A 13,576-nucleotide genomic window follows, 5' to 3' on the forward strand; every position below is an offset into this window, starting at 1 on the left:
TTTCCAGGCAAGAGTACTGGAGTGGGGTGCCATTGCCTTCTCCGATTTCACATCTAAGGAGAAATGAAAAAAGTAAAGCTGGGACCTCCCTGGTGGTCCAGTGGCTGAGACTCTGCGCTCCCAGAGCAGGGGGCTCAGGTTTGATCCCTGGTCAGGGAACCGTATCCCACATGCCACAGCTAAGACCTGGTGCAGCCAAATAAATCAATGATTAATTAGCAAAGAAAGAAGAAAGAAAGAAAAATAATGCCCACAAAGCAGTCTTTACTTTTAAAAAATAGTTTTCACTTTTGAGGGAAGTTGAGAGAAAGAATGAGATCTGAGATCCTTGAGAATGTGAGGAAATGTCTACCTTCAGAGAAGAGATGGGGCGGGAGGGTCTTTGCAAATAATCTCATTCCCAAATTGCAACGGCTGCCAAGAGTCTTTCTACAAGTGGAAGGGTAGCTGCATGTCCCAGGACTGAGACAGCTCAGGCACGCCTGCGCCCGAGTCTTCCACCGCAGGCAGTCTCCGTGAGCTACACCAAAGCCCAAGAACCTGCACTGGGTTTTCTCGGAAAGCTCCAACCCACATGGGCCTGGACAGGGCGCTCTGGCAGCTCATGCCAGTGCTAAATACGTCCAGGAGGGTGTTGGTTCAGGAAACTGATGCCTGGCCATCCCCGGCAAAAGGAAGAAACAGGAAGAAATTGCTTTGGAGGCTGGGGGAAATAAGGATTTTAACCCTCCACGCCTCACCCTCCTCACCCAGGCTGACCAAGATCTCTGCGATTCATAGGAAAGGACAGGCCTAAATATAACTCTGCCCACAACGGTACTGACCAGTCCTCAGTGTGACCATGTAATTAACGAAGTAGGAGGTCTCCAAGTGGATCGGGACCCCCTCAGAGTAAGCAGAGTAAGCACGAAGAGATATTTTGGGAGAATTTTCATATTTGACTCATTCATTTGATTTTTCAATGGTCAGTAAGTTTAATGTTTCCTTTGTAAACGCAGTCTTTTGAATGTGTGGACAAGGGGTGAAAAGGTTTTTCCTAATTTAAATAATGGCCAGCTGGGATTATAAGAATTTGGGGAAAAATCTGTCTTTTGCTGTTTCTTTCCTAGGGAAATGATTTGCCAATTTCATCTGAGAGGCATTCTCCTCTGGTTCTCACAGGCTAAAATCCAGCCTCCAATTAGTCAAAATACCGGGCTACGATACAAGGAAGAAAATGACTTCTGCCCCTTGCTAGCCGGCAACCCACTGAAGTATTTGCTGCAGGAGGCTCTAGTATGAAATGCGAAACTAATAAAAGTCGAATAAAAGCTCAAGTGAGCCAAGAGAGGAAAAGAAAAACTTTAAAAATAAATAACTTTACACACTAATGCAAATGAAAGCATAATCCAGGGACTTGCTTCGTGTTTGTTTTTTGTTTTCGATATGGACATTTATTCTTCACCTGCCTTCCGCCCAAACGAGCTCGTGAATTCAAGTCCCAGCAGTTTTAAGGTGGACCTTAAAGTAAGGATGTAATTCAAAATGATACGCGTACCCCTGTGCTCACTGCAGCACTGTTGACCAAACCCAGCTCATGGGAACAACCTAAATGCCCATTAACAGAGGAATGGAAAAAAAAGATGTGGTCTGTATATACAATGGGACATAGCTCAGTCAGAAAAAAGAATGAAACTGGGTTATCTGTAGAGATGTGGATGGACCTAGAGTCTGTCACACAGAGTGAAGTCAGAAAGAGAAGAACAAATATTGTCTATTAATGCATATACGTGGAATCTAGAAAAACGGTACAGATGAACCTATTTCCAGGGCAAGAATAGAGATGCAGATGTAGAGAACGGACATGTGGACCCAGTCAGGGGCACGAAGGGGAGGATGGGACGAAGTGGCAGGTTGGGATTGACATATATACACTGCTGCTGCTGCTAAGTCGCTTCAGTCGTGTCCGACTCTGTGCGACCCCATAGACAGCAGCCCACCAGGCTCCCCTGTCCCTGGGATTCTCCAGGCAAGAACACTGGAGTGGGCTGCCATTTCCTTCTCCAATGCATGAAAGTGAAAAGTGAAAGTGAAGTCACTCAGTTGTGTCCGACTCTTAGTGACCCCATTGACTGCAGCCCACCAGGCTCCTCGGTCCATGGGATTTTCCAAGCAAGAGTACTAGAGTGGTGTGCCATTGCCTTCTCCGATATATATGCTACCATGTGTAAAGTAGGTAGCTAGTGGGGACCTGCTATAAAGCCCAGGGAGCACAGCTCGGTGCTCTGGGATGACCTGGAAGGGTTGGATGGATGGGAGGGATGGTCCAAGAGGGAGGGGCTATAATATGTACGGTTGGTTAATTTCATTGTACAACAGAAACTAACAGCATTGTAAAGAAATTTTACTTCAATTTAACAAAATAAAAGAAAGCACAGACAGCTGTCTATGTGGCAGGGGGCTCTTCAGTAAGAAGCATGCTGGCCATGAGCACTACAAGAAACACCTCTAAGCTCTGGGCAGGGAGGAAGACATGTGGGACATCAGTGGGTATCGTCAGACATAACATTGGGAAGAATAAAAATCTGCCTTTGAGCTGAGTTCAGAATAATGTTTTCAAGCTCCCCCATCACCAAATTCCCCAAATGACAGGAAAATGTGAAAACCTTTCCCTCAAGAACTTAGGTGTCTCTTCCATGGCTTAAGTCCAAAATGTCTTTGTAGTCTCTGCCTTGTCTTAAACATGTATGGCAATTTTGAATTTCACCCCATAAAATATGTGTTTACTTTTTTGAAAAAATGTTACCTCCCCACAACAATATTTCAGTAAAACTGAAGTTCAGATCCAGACGTATTACACGCCCCCCCACCCCGGTACACCATTAGCTACTCCTGTGGGGTGCAGACAATCAGAATTGAGAAGGTCAAGCCAATCAGTTGAGGATAGTTCCTCTTGCACTTGACACTCCCTTGCTTCTCCACCTCCCATCCAGTTATTTCTAAGATCTTATTGATTCTTGCAATACAATATTGCTGCCTTCCACCTTCCTTTAGAAATTTCCAAGACCACACCCCAGTTCAAGTTCTGTTACCTCAATCTTTGGAATCCCCGCCAAAAGCCCTTTGAGGACCATGCTTCATTTCCTCCAATTCTAATTTATCTCCCAAAACAGAGGCCAAAATATTGCTCTTATGTCTAAACATTTTTTGTGGTTATCTTTGTGGCTCAGCTGGTAAAGAATCAGTCTGCAATGCAGGAGACCTGGGTTGGGAAGATCCCTGGAGAAGGGAAAGGCTACCCACTCCAGGGTTCTGGCCTGGAGAATCCCATGGACTACACAGTCCATCTTTCACTTCACTAATGTCAGTGCAATAAGCAAAAAATGCTAAGGCTCCAAGCTTACACTATAGAAATCTGACAGATTTGAAAGAGGACGGGCTTTTGAAAACAGAGTCTTGAATCTAAAGTTCTGCTCTTCTACCCACGAGGTTGAAGGCAACCAGATAACCATGCTACATACTTCTTTATGAGCTACAGGTTTCTCAAGACTTACTAAAAGGGGAAGCGGAGGAGGCCATACGCACCCGCCTAATAGGGTAATAAGATGATGAGAGATAACACAGGAGACAAGACTGCACAGTACTGGATGGTCAACATGGACTCAGTCAACGGTAACGACTACTACTATGGCTGCTATGACTATTTTTATTTTATTTTAATTATTATTTTTGGCCACATGAAATGTGGGATCTTAGTTTCCCAACCAGGGATGGAAACCAGGCCCCCTGCTTTGGAAACACAGAGTTTTAACCATTAGACCAGCAGGGAAGGCCTGACGACTTTTATTTCAAATTTGATTCTACGAAACATTTAAAACCTTATCTCCCACTATGATCTTCATTTCCAATAATCTGGGCAAACTTAATTAGCTTTTTTTAAGCCATATTTCAAATTTCTAGTTTTTCCTGCATCCATTTTTTTTTGTTTAGGATGGTCAGAGCCTCAATCTTCACCTATAATTGAAGCCCTAGCCTCAAAACTGCCTTGTCCACAAAGCTGAAAATCTGTCTTGAAGCTATTCTTAAGGCTCTTTGCCTTTTAGTGAAGCAGTTTCTGTGCTTGTTTCATTTGCTCTCCCCTGGAAGGCTGCCTGGAGGGGTGACTATGTTAAATACAGCATGGTTTCTCCCAGGGTACCTTACATAAATAATTAAGGAATTGAAGCACTGCCTGTTGACTAAAATTTTCTTCTGGAGATTTTAGCTCTGATCCTTCCATAAACAAAAGCATAGGGACTGCTCTAAAATCAACGTTGAAGCACAAGGTTTCCATCACATTAAAGAGACCTGGAGTGGTCACACGATTTGCCCCCAAGCGCAGCATTAGACCAGAGCCAGGCGCACACAGCATGGCTCCTGTCTGCCTTCCTGGGCCTTTTTCATCCTGCCGTCCAGCTTTCATGTTGGAGTAAGTGAATCGAGTGCTATTTAAGAATGGGGTGACCTGTTACACCTGCCCTTACAACTAGTAGTAAATCAAAGTCTGATGTGTAGAGCATACATTCCTGTGTGTTTGTGTCTATATTTAAAAATGGATAACCAACAAATTCCTACTGTGTAGCACAGGGAACTCTGCTCAGTGTTATGTGGCAGCCTAGATGGTAGGGGAATTTGGGGGGAAATATATATATATCCCAAAATGAATCCCTTTGCCGTCATCTGAAACTTCCACATTTGTTAATTAGCTATTGTTGTCGTTTTAGTCACTAAGTTGGGTCTCTCTGCAGCCCCGTGCACTATAACCTACCAGGATCTCCTGTCCATGGGATTCTCCAGGCAAGAATACTGGAGTGGGTTGCCATTTCCTTCTCCAGAGTGATTGGCTGTACTCCAACACAAAAAAAATTAAGAAGTTTTTATTAATGAAATTTTCAAACATCCACAAAAGTAGAGTGAATGATATAATGAGCTCCTGGCTGCTCTTCCCTCATTTCAGTAACTACCAAAGTTGTGCTGCTTTTCACTGTTTTCAAAATATATTTGTCTTTTGCAAAACTGAAGACATTTGAGCACTTTTATCATTTGTCAAGAGCAAACACTGAAATAGAACTTAATTAAATGCACAATACCCTTACATTGAAAAATAAAATGCCATTAGGACTCAGAGTTCCCAAGTGTTTGGCAGTTTTGTTGGGTCCTTTCCCAAGACTCAACTTGTATCCCCATTTGTATAGTCCAAATGTTTTATAATAAGTGTGTTCTAGTTCAAGGGTGGGGATATAATTTAAGACACAAAGATGAATTCTGTCAGCAAATCCCAAAGGACACTGCTTTTTTATAACAGTACATTTTTTTAATTTTCAAAATTAAAATATCAACATCACTAGCAACACCAAATCTACTGTGTAAAGTTCAAATTTTCTTTGCTTGCTTTATTTGTTCTTGAACTGTATCCCATTAAGGGAGTATGGTCAGAGTGCACGTGTGCTCAGTCGCTTCAGCTGTGTCTGACTCTTTGCAACCCTATGCACTCTAGCCCTCCAGGCTCCTGCGTCCATGGGATTCTCCAGGCAGGAATACTGGAGTGGGCTGCCATACCCTTCTCCAGGGGATCTTCCTGACTCAGGGATCAAACGTGCGTCTCTTATGTCTCCTGCATTGGCAGGCGGGTTCTTTACCACTAGCACCACGTCGGAAGCCCTACAGTCAGAATACATATAGTTTATTTGAATTCTTTTCTCTGCGCAGTTATGTTATAAACTTGACGCACAGTCATTTGTCCCGTTTTATTTAATACGTATACATATAGCTGATTCACTTCATTGTATAGTAGAAACGAACACAACACTGTAAAGCACGTATATTCCAATTACAAAATAATAACAGAAGAAGGTGGGATGATTTGAGAGAATAGCACTGAAACATATACATTACCAAACGTAAAACAGATCGCCAGAGGGAGTGTGATGTGGGACGCGGGGCACCCGAAGCCGGGGCTCCGTGACCACCGGGAGGGGTGAGGTGGGGGGGGACACCCGTGTGCGCTTCGGGCCGGCTCACACGGACGCACGGAAGAACCATCACACCATTGTGAAGCGATGATCCTCCAGCTACAATTAAACAAGTTCCCCTTATGCCTTACACACAGGGTGAAACTGTGCCCCTCATTTAAGCTTGGCTCATCCCTGCTGTCTGCAGTTGTTATTTCATAGCATCCTCCCTTCACTTCCAGAAATGTTCTAGTTTGGATAATAATAATGATAATAAATAATAAGTACCTATGTACTTGCTGAACAAAACCTAAAAAAATAAATAAAATTAAACAAGTAAATTAAAAAAAAACAATAACAATACAGAGACTTTTAAAGCAATGAAAATGGGGCAGGAAATGCGCGTGAGATAAAGGAGCGCGGGCGGAAGCGGAAGCGGCAGCCTCGAGGGCCGCCATGTCTGCACTCACGTTGCAGCTCTCGTCGTTGTCGGGCCTGTGGGGCAGCACGAAGGCGGACACGGAGAGCGGCCCGTCGCAGCGGTCGGCAGGCTGCGTGAAGTCCAGGCAGCTGGTGAGGATGCTGTAGTAGTGGGTGGGCACGGGGACGGAGCTGCCCTCCACGTACCTGGCACGGGGAAGCAAGACGAGTTAGGGCTGACGGAGAGCGCTTTGTGAAGGGTGGTCAGTGAACGCTGCCCCAGCGACTGTCAGGACATCCCTCCCAAGGGAGTCGCTTTCTCACTTACAGCGTTACCCACTTCTCTGTCTTTGAATATAATGTTTTCAATGCCCAATATCTCCTTTCTCTCAACCTGGCAGAGCAGAAAAGATACTCGAGACAAAGGAAAACCGCCTGAACCCAGACTCAGAGGCTGGATACAATGACAGGTCAACGGAGTAGCAATGGAGGCAGCAAGAGTCGGTAAGCGCCGCAGTGGGAGGGCGGGGCTTCTGAGCGCGAGAGCTGTGGCGTTGGGACCGTGATGCTCCGCGGCGGGGGCGGGGCTTCTGAGCGCGAGCGCTGTGGCGTTCCACTGAAAGCTTCCGTGCTTGGGAGCACCATTGCGAGGTCCACATTTCAGGAGAATAACTCTCACAGGTTTGTATCAAATGGGCCAGAGGCAGAAAACACAGGAGCTCGGAGAAGAATAGCCCTTTCAAGCCACAGTGAGGGCCTGAACTTGGTACAGAGAACTCATTTACTAAAGAAAATTCTAAGGACTGAGTGCTAAGCGTAAATAATCTTTGCCAGTAGAGCACAGCATAGGAAGTGATAATTCCTTACTTAGTTTTCTCTTATCTTCATTTTAATCATTTTCAAAATACTGAAATTACAATTAAGCTGATAATATAATTTGAGCTTAAAACTATAACAATAACCATCAATAAATGTATGAGTAAGATAAAATTTCTCTTAGGATGACTGGAAAGGCAGTAAGATCTATTTCATTACTTATCCATATGAAAAAAATTAACATTTTTGTCTAATTAACTATAAATCACAATTAAACCCTCTCATATTTTGTGTTTAATTGTGGTTTATAGTTAATTAGACAAAATGTTAATTTTTTTTCATATAGATAAGTAATAAAATAGCTCTTACAGCCTTTCCAGTCACAATTAAACCCTCTCATATTTTGTCTTGGAGAAGGCAATGGCACCCCACTCCAGTACTCTTGCCTGGAAAATCCCATGGACGGAGGAGCCTGGAGGGCTGCAGTCCGTGGGGTCGCTGAGGGTCGGACACGAGTGAGTGACTTCACTTTCACTTTTCCCTTTCATGCACTGGAGAAGGAAATGGCAACCCACTCCAGTGTTCTTGCCTGGAGAATCCCAGGGACGGGGGAGCCTGGTGGGCTGCCGTCTATGGGGTCGCACAGAGTCGGACACGACTGAAGTGACTGAGCAGCATATTTTGTGTTACTCTATTTCATGCATATATAAAATTAAGTGATGATCTATTATGAATTTGTTGTATTTATAACTTCTTGTCTTCTCCACCAGACTGTGAGTTCCTCATGAATAGAGTATGCCTAATTCTTTTATATCCATAATAGCACCAGAGAGAGGGACAGAAATGAGATTTGATCAAAGTTTATATGCAATTTCCTATTAAGATGTACTGACTCAGAAAACCTAAGGAATTTTAAAAGTCCCCTCCCCCCAAATAAGGGAAACAAGGGAAAATTATTTCCACAAGAGTTATTAAAGAATAAATGAAAAAATTTAATCTTTTGATACATATTCTTCGATGGAGCTGAAAAGTGCATTTATTTACTACAAGTTCCTGTTGCTTTCAACCCCCAATGCCATGTTTCATAAAAGGCCCAAAAGAACTGACGAATTCACAAGGAGATTCGAAGAATAACAGGCTTAACGGGCATCAGCTCTTCTCCAGTACATGAACATTTGAAAAATATTCTTGAGTGAGATCTTGGAATTTAGAAGCTTACTGTTTGATTTTGTCTTGTGTGTCGTGTAAGCCATCGTAGTCATAGTCAAAGATTGGTCCACTTATCACATTAACTCCATTTCTTTCTGAAGCATATTTCTTCACCAGAACCCTTTGGAAATAATTCCAGATGCCTGTGCAAAGACAAAATCAGTTCTTTGTGAACAAAACTCCTTGCTTTGGTCAAATTCTCTCTAGGATGTGTTAAATAAGACACATATCACAAGTTAAGAGACAAGAAAGCTGTTGTGATTCTTGAGAACAATCCATCGTAAAGCACTAGCTGTGTGTGTATCATTTATGAACCAGAAAAGACATGGAGACATTCATTGGTAGAGGAGTTTAACCTAGGTGAACAGTCAGGGAAGGCTTTGCAGAGGAGATGGTTATTAGGCTGAGGTCTGAAGGATAGGGGGGTTTTTTTGAGCAAAGGGATAGAGACAGAACATTCCAGGAAGACAGAATAGCTGTGCAACGGAGGAAGTACAGTGTTTGTGAAAAATTGAAAAAAGGCCTTAATCTACTTTTTTTTCTTTCACGATGTCATAGGTAGAGTAATTCCCAAGTTTATGTCTCTAGCCCTAACCTTTCCATGCAGCTCCAGACATATCCAACCACCCATCTCACTGTGCATTTGAAGACTTCATAATCATATCTAACAAAAAATTATTCAAACAGAGTTCTTAATTCTCCTTTTCACTCCTGTTCCATCTCTTGGCTTCTCCATCACAGTCAGTGGCACTCGCTCTCAGATGTTCGGGGCAAAATCCTAGGACTCACCCTGGACTTGTCTGCTCTGTTCATACACATGTGGCAAACTCCTGTCAGTGAGACCTCCAAAACACAGCCCAGTCTTCTAAAGCTGACCACTTCTCACCATTCTCACTGCGTCCACACTGATCTAAGCCACCATCTTCTCTGCCATGAGCTACCACAAAAGACTACTTCCTGGGCCCCCTGGGAGAAACTCTTCTTTCCATGTAGCTCAGGGGTCCCCAACCTCCAGATCTAATGCCTGATGATCTGATGTGGAGTTGATGTCATACCAGAAATAAAGCACCCAATACATGAAATGCACTTGAATCATCCCCCCAAACCATCCTCTTCCCATCACAGAAAAACTGTCTTCCACAAAACTGGTCCCCTGGGGCCCGAGGGCTGTATGAGGCCATTCTCTGGAGCAGCCAGACGGATCCTCTTACACCATGAATCGGAGAGTGACTCACACTCCCCAGCACCCTTTTCTCACACTCCAGATGATTTCTCCCGTAATTAGAATAAACCCCCAGCTCTCCACTGTGGCCCCTGCCTCCCTCTGTGGCTCTCCTTCCCATTCTTCCCCCCAGCTACAGGCTTCTGCCCCTGCTTGCTGAACGTGCTTCAGAGTAAGGCACCGCACATGCTCCTCCCTCTATCTGGAAAACTCGCCCTTGGTCTGTGATTCCCAGGTGTCTCCTCCACTCTGCATTTCTCAGTTTCATGGTCATCCTCTAGAGAAGACTTTCCTGTCCAGGCTAGCTCCAATTCCACTACAGTCGATCGCTGGGGAAGGACAGGGGTGGAAGGGAGAAGAGAAAAGGCAAGAGAGGACAGGCAACGCAAACCAGAGAAGCTGGCTCCAAAATGTTAGATGTGACTTACTGCACTCGACGCTATTGGGTGGTCAAAGGACTCATTCAGGTTTTTCTGTACGATGTGATTGACAGACTCGAACTTGTTGGCCAACCTGATACATGGGGGTTATGAGGTCCAGGCTGTTATCATTTCTTACCTCCTCTAATTAAAAAATACTTGGGCATTTTTCCCATGGGGTTTCAACTGCTGATGATCCTTTATTCTAAATGAGAAGGACAGAGCAGCCACCAGAGCCAAAACACCACGGATAATTATTTGCAATAAAGAAGGGAGGACAGTGGGGGAGAAGTTCAAATGTTAACTTAAGCATAAAAATTGGAGAGGCACAGAGGGAAAGAAATAACAATGGGAACAGTCAAAAGGCCAAACCCGCAGAAATGTGGCCTGTGAAAAGCCATCCCCACTGAAGAACAGCGGGCCCTCTGTGAAGGGCCTCTGGCCACACCAGCCTCAGGGTGGGACCATGTGTGTGTTTCCTTTATTGCTGCTTGGTCAAAAAGGCATCAGCAAAGAAGAAAGAAATCCAGGAAACCCAGATTTGTGGAAACTCAATGCAGCTGCATTCCATGTAATATTATGACAAATGGATTTACGTGAGTTTATGAAACATTTCTCCACTGGGCCTGAGAACAAACCAGGAAACCTCCTTTTAAAAGCATACTTTAAATTTTCACTCATATGCAACAGATTCTACCTTTGAATAAGCCCTTATTTACTAAGTGAGGACATCAAATAAACATTTTTTTCTCTAAACCATGCTGGCCATTTCACTGATGTCAAGTTGAGGAGGCTTGGCCCTGTAGATGACACTGCACCATCTCATGTTTCTGTTCTGAAATTGTATTTTAGTCCTCAGAGTCATGTAACACAGCCCAATGCTCCTTTACTAAGTAAAATTATGTAGAAATGTTTCCCTTTCCCACCCTTCCTAGAAGCATCCAGGTCTGCTTGCTGTAAATGAAATAAAGGGAGGTCAAGTCTACTCCACAATGCCTTCTCTGTCTTTGAAGACATGGATGGATGGATGCATGCATGCATGGTAGATGGAAGGAAGATGGATAAATGGATGGTTGGATGGATAAATGGATGGTTGGAAAATGAATGGACGGATGGATGGATGGAAGGAAGATAGATGAATGGATAGATGGATGGGCAAATGAATAAATTCTTTGTTATCAGAAATAGAAAATGGATTATTTTGTTCATTGGACAATTAAGTTACAAATCCATATAAGCCATAGAAGTCATGCAATCAAATCTTATCATTTTACAAATGAGAGGCGAAATGGCATTTCTATGATCACACAGGCAGTGGTCACACTCCAGGGACCAGAACTCAGTTTGGGAGCCAGAGCTCACCATGCTTACGCCATTCATTTCATCACTATCACTCACAAATATTTATATTGTATAGAAAGAAATTATGAGTGTATATAATTTACACAGCCCTAAAACCAGCTGAATTTATACTCTGATGATTCAGAAGACTCATTAAGTCTTGCTAGGTTTCAGGATCAATATTCAGACTACATCATCACCATTCCCCTAAAGGAAGGATTGTTAATGGCTTTTACTATAACATTTAATAAATACAGATGCTATTAAATGTTAGATAGCATCCAAAATACAGAGAAGACTCTCTAAACCACGTATAGCGTGAGCATTGAAATACGGAGAACAACAGACTAGAAGCACAAACTTGGTTTAGCTTAGCTTCTACCATTCATGACCCGAGTCACTTCTTGTGACTTTAATTTCTTAACTATAAACAAGGGCTAAATAATAATCCATCAAGCTCCCTCACAGATTCATAATTTGGATTAGCAGTAGAGAATTTACATTAAAGGCTGCTGAAAATAATAAAGGGTAAACACATGAAAGTTATTAAAATGAATATAGAGGTAGGAAAGGTAAGTGGTAAATTTAGAAATATTTCTTCCCACAAATAATAATCTACTAGGTAAATATTGGACTTACGTTTAAAAGCAGGATACATTGGAACCATATTGGTTACAAGGAATGCATCATATTTAGCTTCTGGGGACGAGCTCAGATCTAAACATTAGGAAAACAAATACTATTACACACTAAAATCGACATCAATAAAAAAAAGTAATCTTGTAAAATGACCCAAATAACATGCGATGACTGGACCTGCTCTTTCATTTCCACTTACCCCTCTTATGTGCCATCGCCTACTTCTCTTCCCACTCCACCTCTCTTCTTCACTCACTCGTTCTTAAATAAAATTTTCATGTTCTTTTGCTTCCAACCTAATCTTGGGTCTACTAAGTATTATGTAAAAGAGTTCCTTGACTTTACCGGTGTAATTTGGACTTTAAAAAATGTCATCAAGGTAATGAGAGATAATTAAAGGGCTTCATGTATTAAGAGATCACATCTATAGTATTATTTAAAAGATTAATGTCTTATTAATTTCCTATTTCACTTTTAGATTCTCATTTAATGATGTCAGGAGACACACTGAATGTTCCCTTGCACTTTAGAACTCCCCGGGAATAGGATTTGTGAAAGCTGGTCTCTTTTTCTGGCTGCTTTTGGAAGGCTCCCAGAGAAATTCATCTCCTCAACCTCTTGAGCACCCCTCTAAAAACCACCGAAATCCTAAATACCAAGTTGCACACGCCAGACTCCACAAAATAACACCCCTCTAGAATGGTTAGATCCTGGTCTTCTGTAACTTACAGGGAGGAAAGAGGAATCCATAGGACATCTGTTTATCATTTTTGTAGGCCAAACAGCTCTGACTGAAACTCGGAGAAACGCGGACGTCGGGCCGGACACAGTTGGTCAGGTGTGCAGGGATGTCAGAGACGTCAGCCTGAACGGTGAGTCACAGGTCGTCAGCAAAGCCGTGGGGGAGATAGTATCAGACCAACAGGGGCACTGAACCAGACTGCTTGGTTCCAAACAGCCAAAGCCAGACCCCCATTAGCTGTTACTATAGCTTATACTCTGATAGTCCCTCTTTAAATAAACAAAAAAGAGAGGACTTCCTTGGCAGTCCAGTGGCTAAGACTCCATACTTCTAACTCAGAGGGTGAGGTTCAATACCTGGTCAGGGAACTAAGATCCCACGTGCCACTTGGCCAAAAAAAGAAAAATATACTCTTAAAAAAAAAAAAAAGATCTCACTTTCAAATGCATTAAGCTAGTAATTTTCAAACTCTCTTTTTCTACTAGCAGAACTCTCTTATCAGTCTTAGGTAAAACAATAATACAGAAGGCAGAAATCTCACTGTTGACATAATTAATGAGATTCCACAGAAGACAGCTTAAAAAATAATATTCTCAGGAATAATATAGACATATCTCCTATTTAAAAAAAATAACTGTTTATGTATTGTATGTGCCCGAGTACAAATAACAAGAAGCTATGTTTGGGGCAGTTGAAGTAGTCCTTTGTATTCAGAAATTAGAAACATATCTCAACTGTAATAAATTTTTCTAATTTCTGATATAAACCGAACTATCTCATCTTTACCAAAACTGAAACC

The 13,576-nt window shown here is 42.7% G+C and overlaps 1 protein-coding gene across 10 annotated transcripts in view; it reads right to left on the bottom strand.

Annotated features, from left to right (window-relative positions):
* ENPP2 (ectonucleotide pyrophosphatase/phosphodiesterase 2) overlaps positions 1-13,576 on the bottom strand; it is a 135,458-nt gene that overhangs the window by 1,701 nt on the left and 120,181 nt on the right. For all 10 annotated transcript variants that reach the window (XM_027561677.1, XM_027561674.1, XM_027561673.1 and 7 more), the window contains 4 exons: positions 12,765-12,900; positions 12,036-12,113; positions 8,425-8,557; positions 6,440-6,596 (listed from right to left, as the gene is read on the bottom strand). In XM_027561677.1, coding sequence (XP_027417478.1) covers positions 6,440-6,596; positions 8,425-8,557; positions 12,036-12,113; positions 12,765-12,900 — 504 coding nt within the window. The remainder of the gene's footprint in view (positions 1-6,439; positions 6,597-8,424; positions 8,558-12,035; positions 12,114-12,764; positions 12,901-13,576) is intronic.

The sequence above is a fragment of the Bos indicus x Bos taurus genome, chromosome 14 (assembly GCF_003369695.1).
Source record: "Bos indicus x Bos taurus breed Angus x Brahman F1 hybrid chromosome 14, Bos_hybrid_MaternalHap_v2.0, whole genome shotgun sequence".
NCBI classification, from domain to species: Eukaryota; Metazoa; Chordata; class Mammalia; order Artiodactyla; family Bovidae; genus Bos; species Bos indicus x Bos taurus.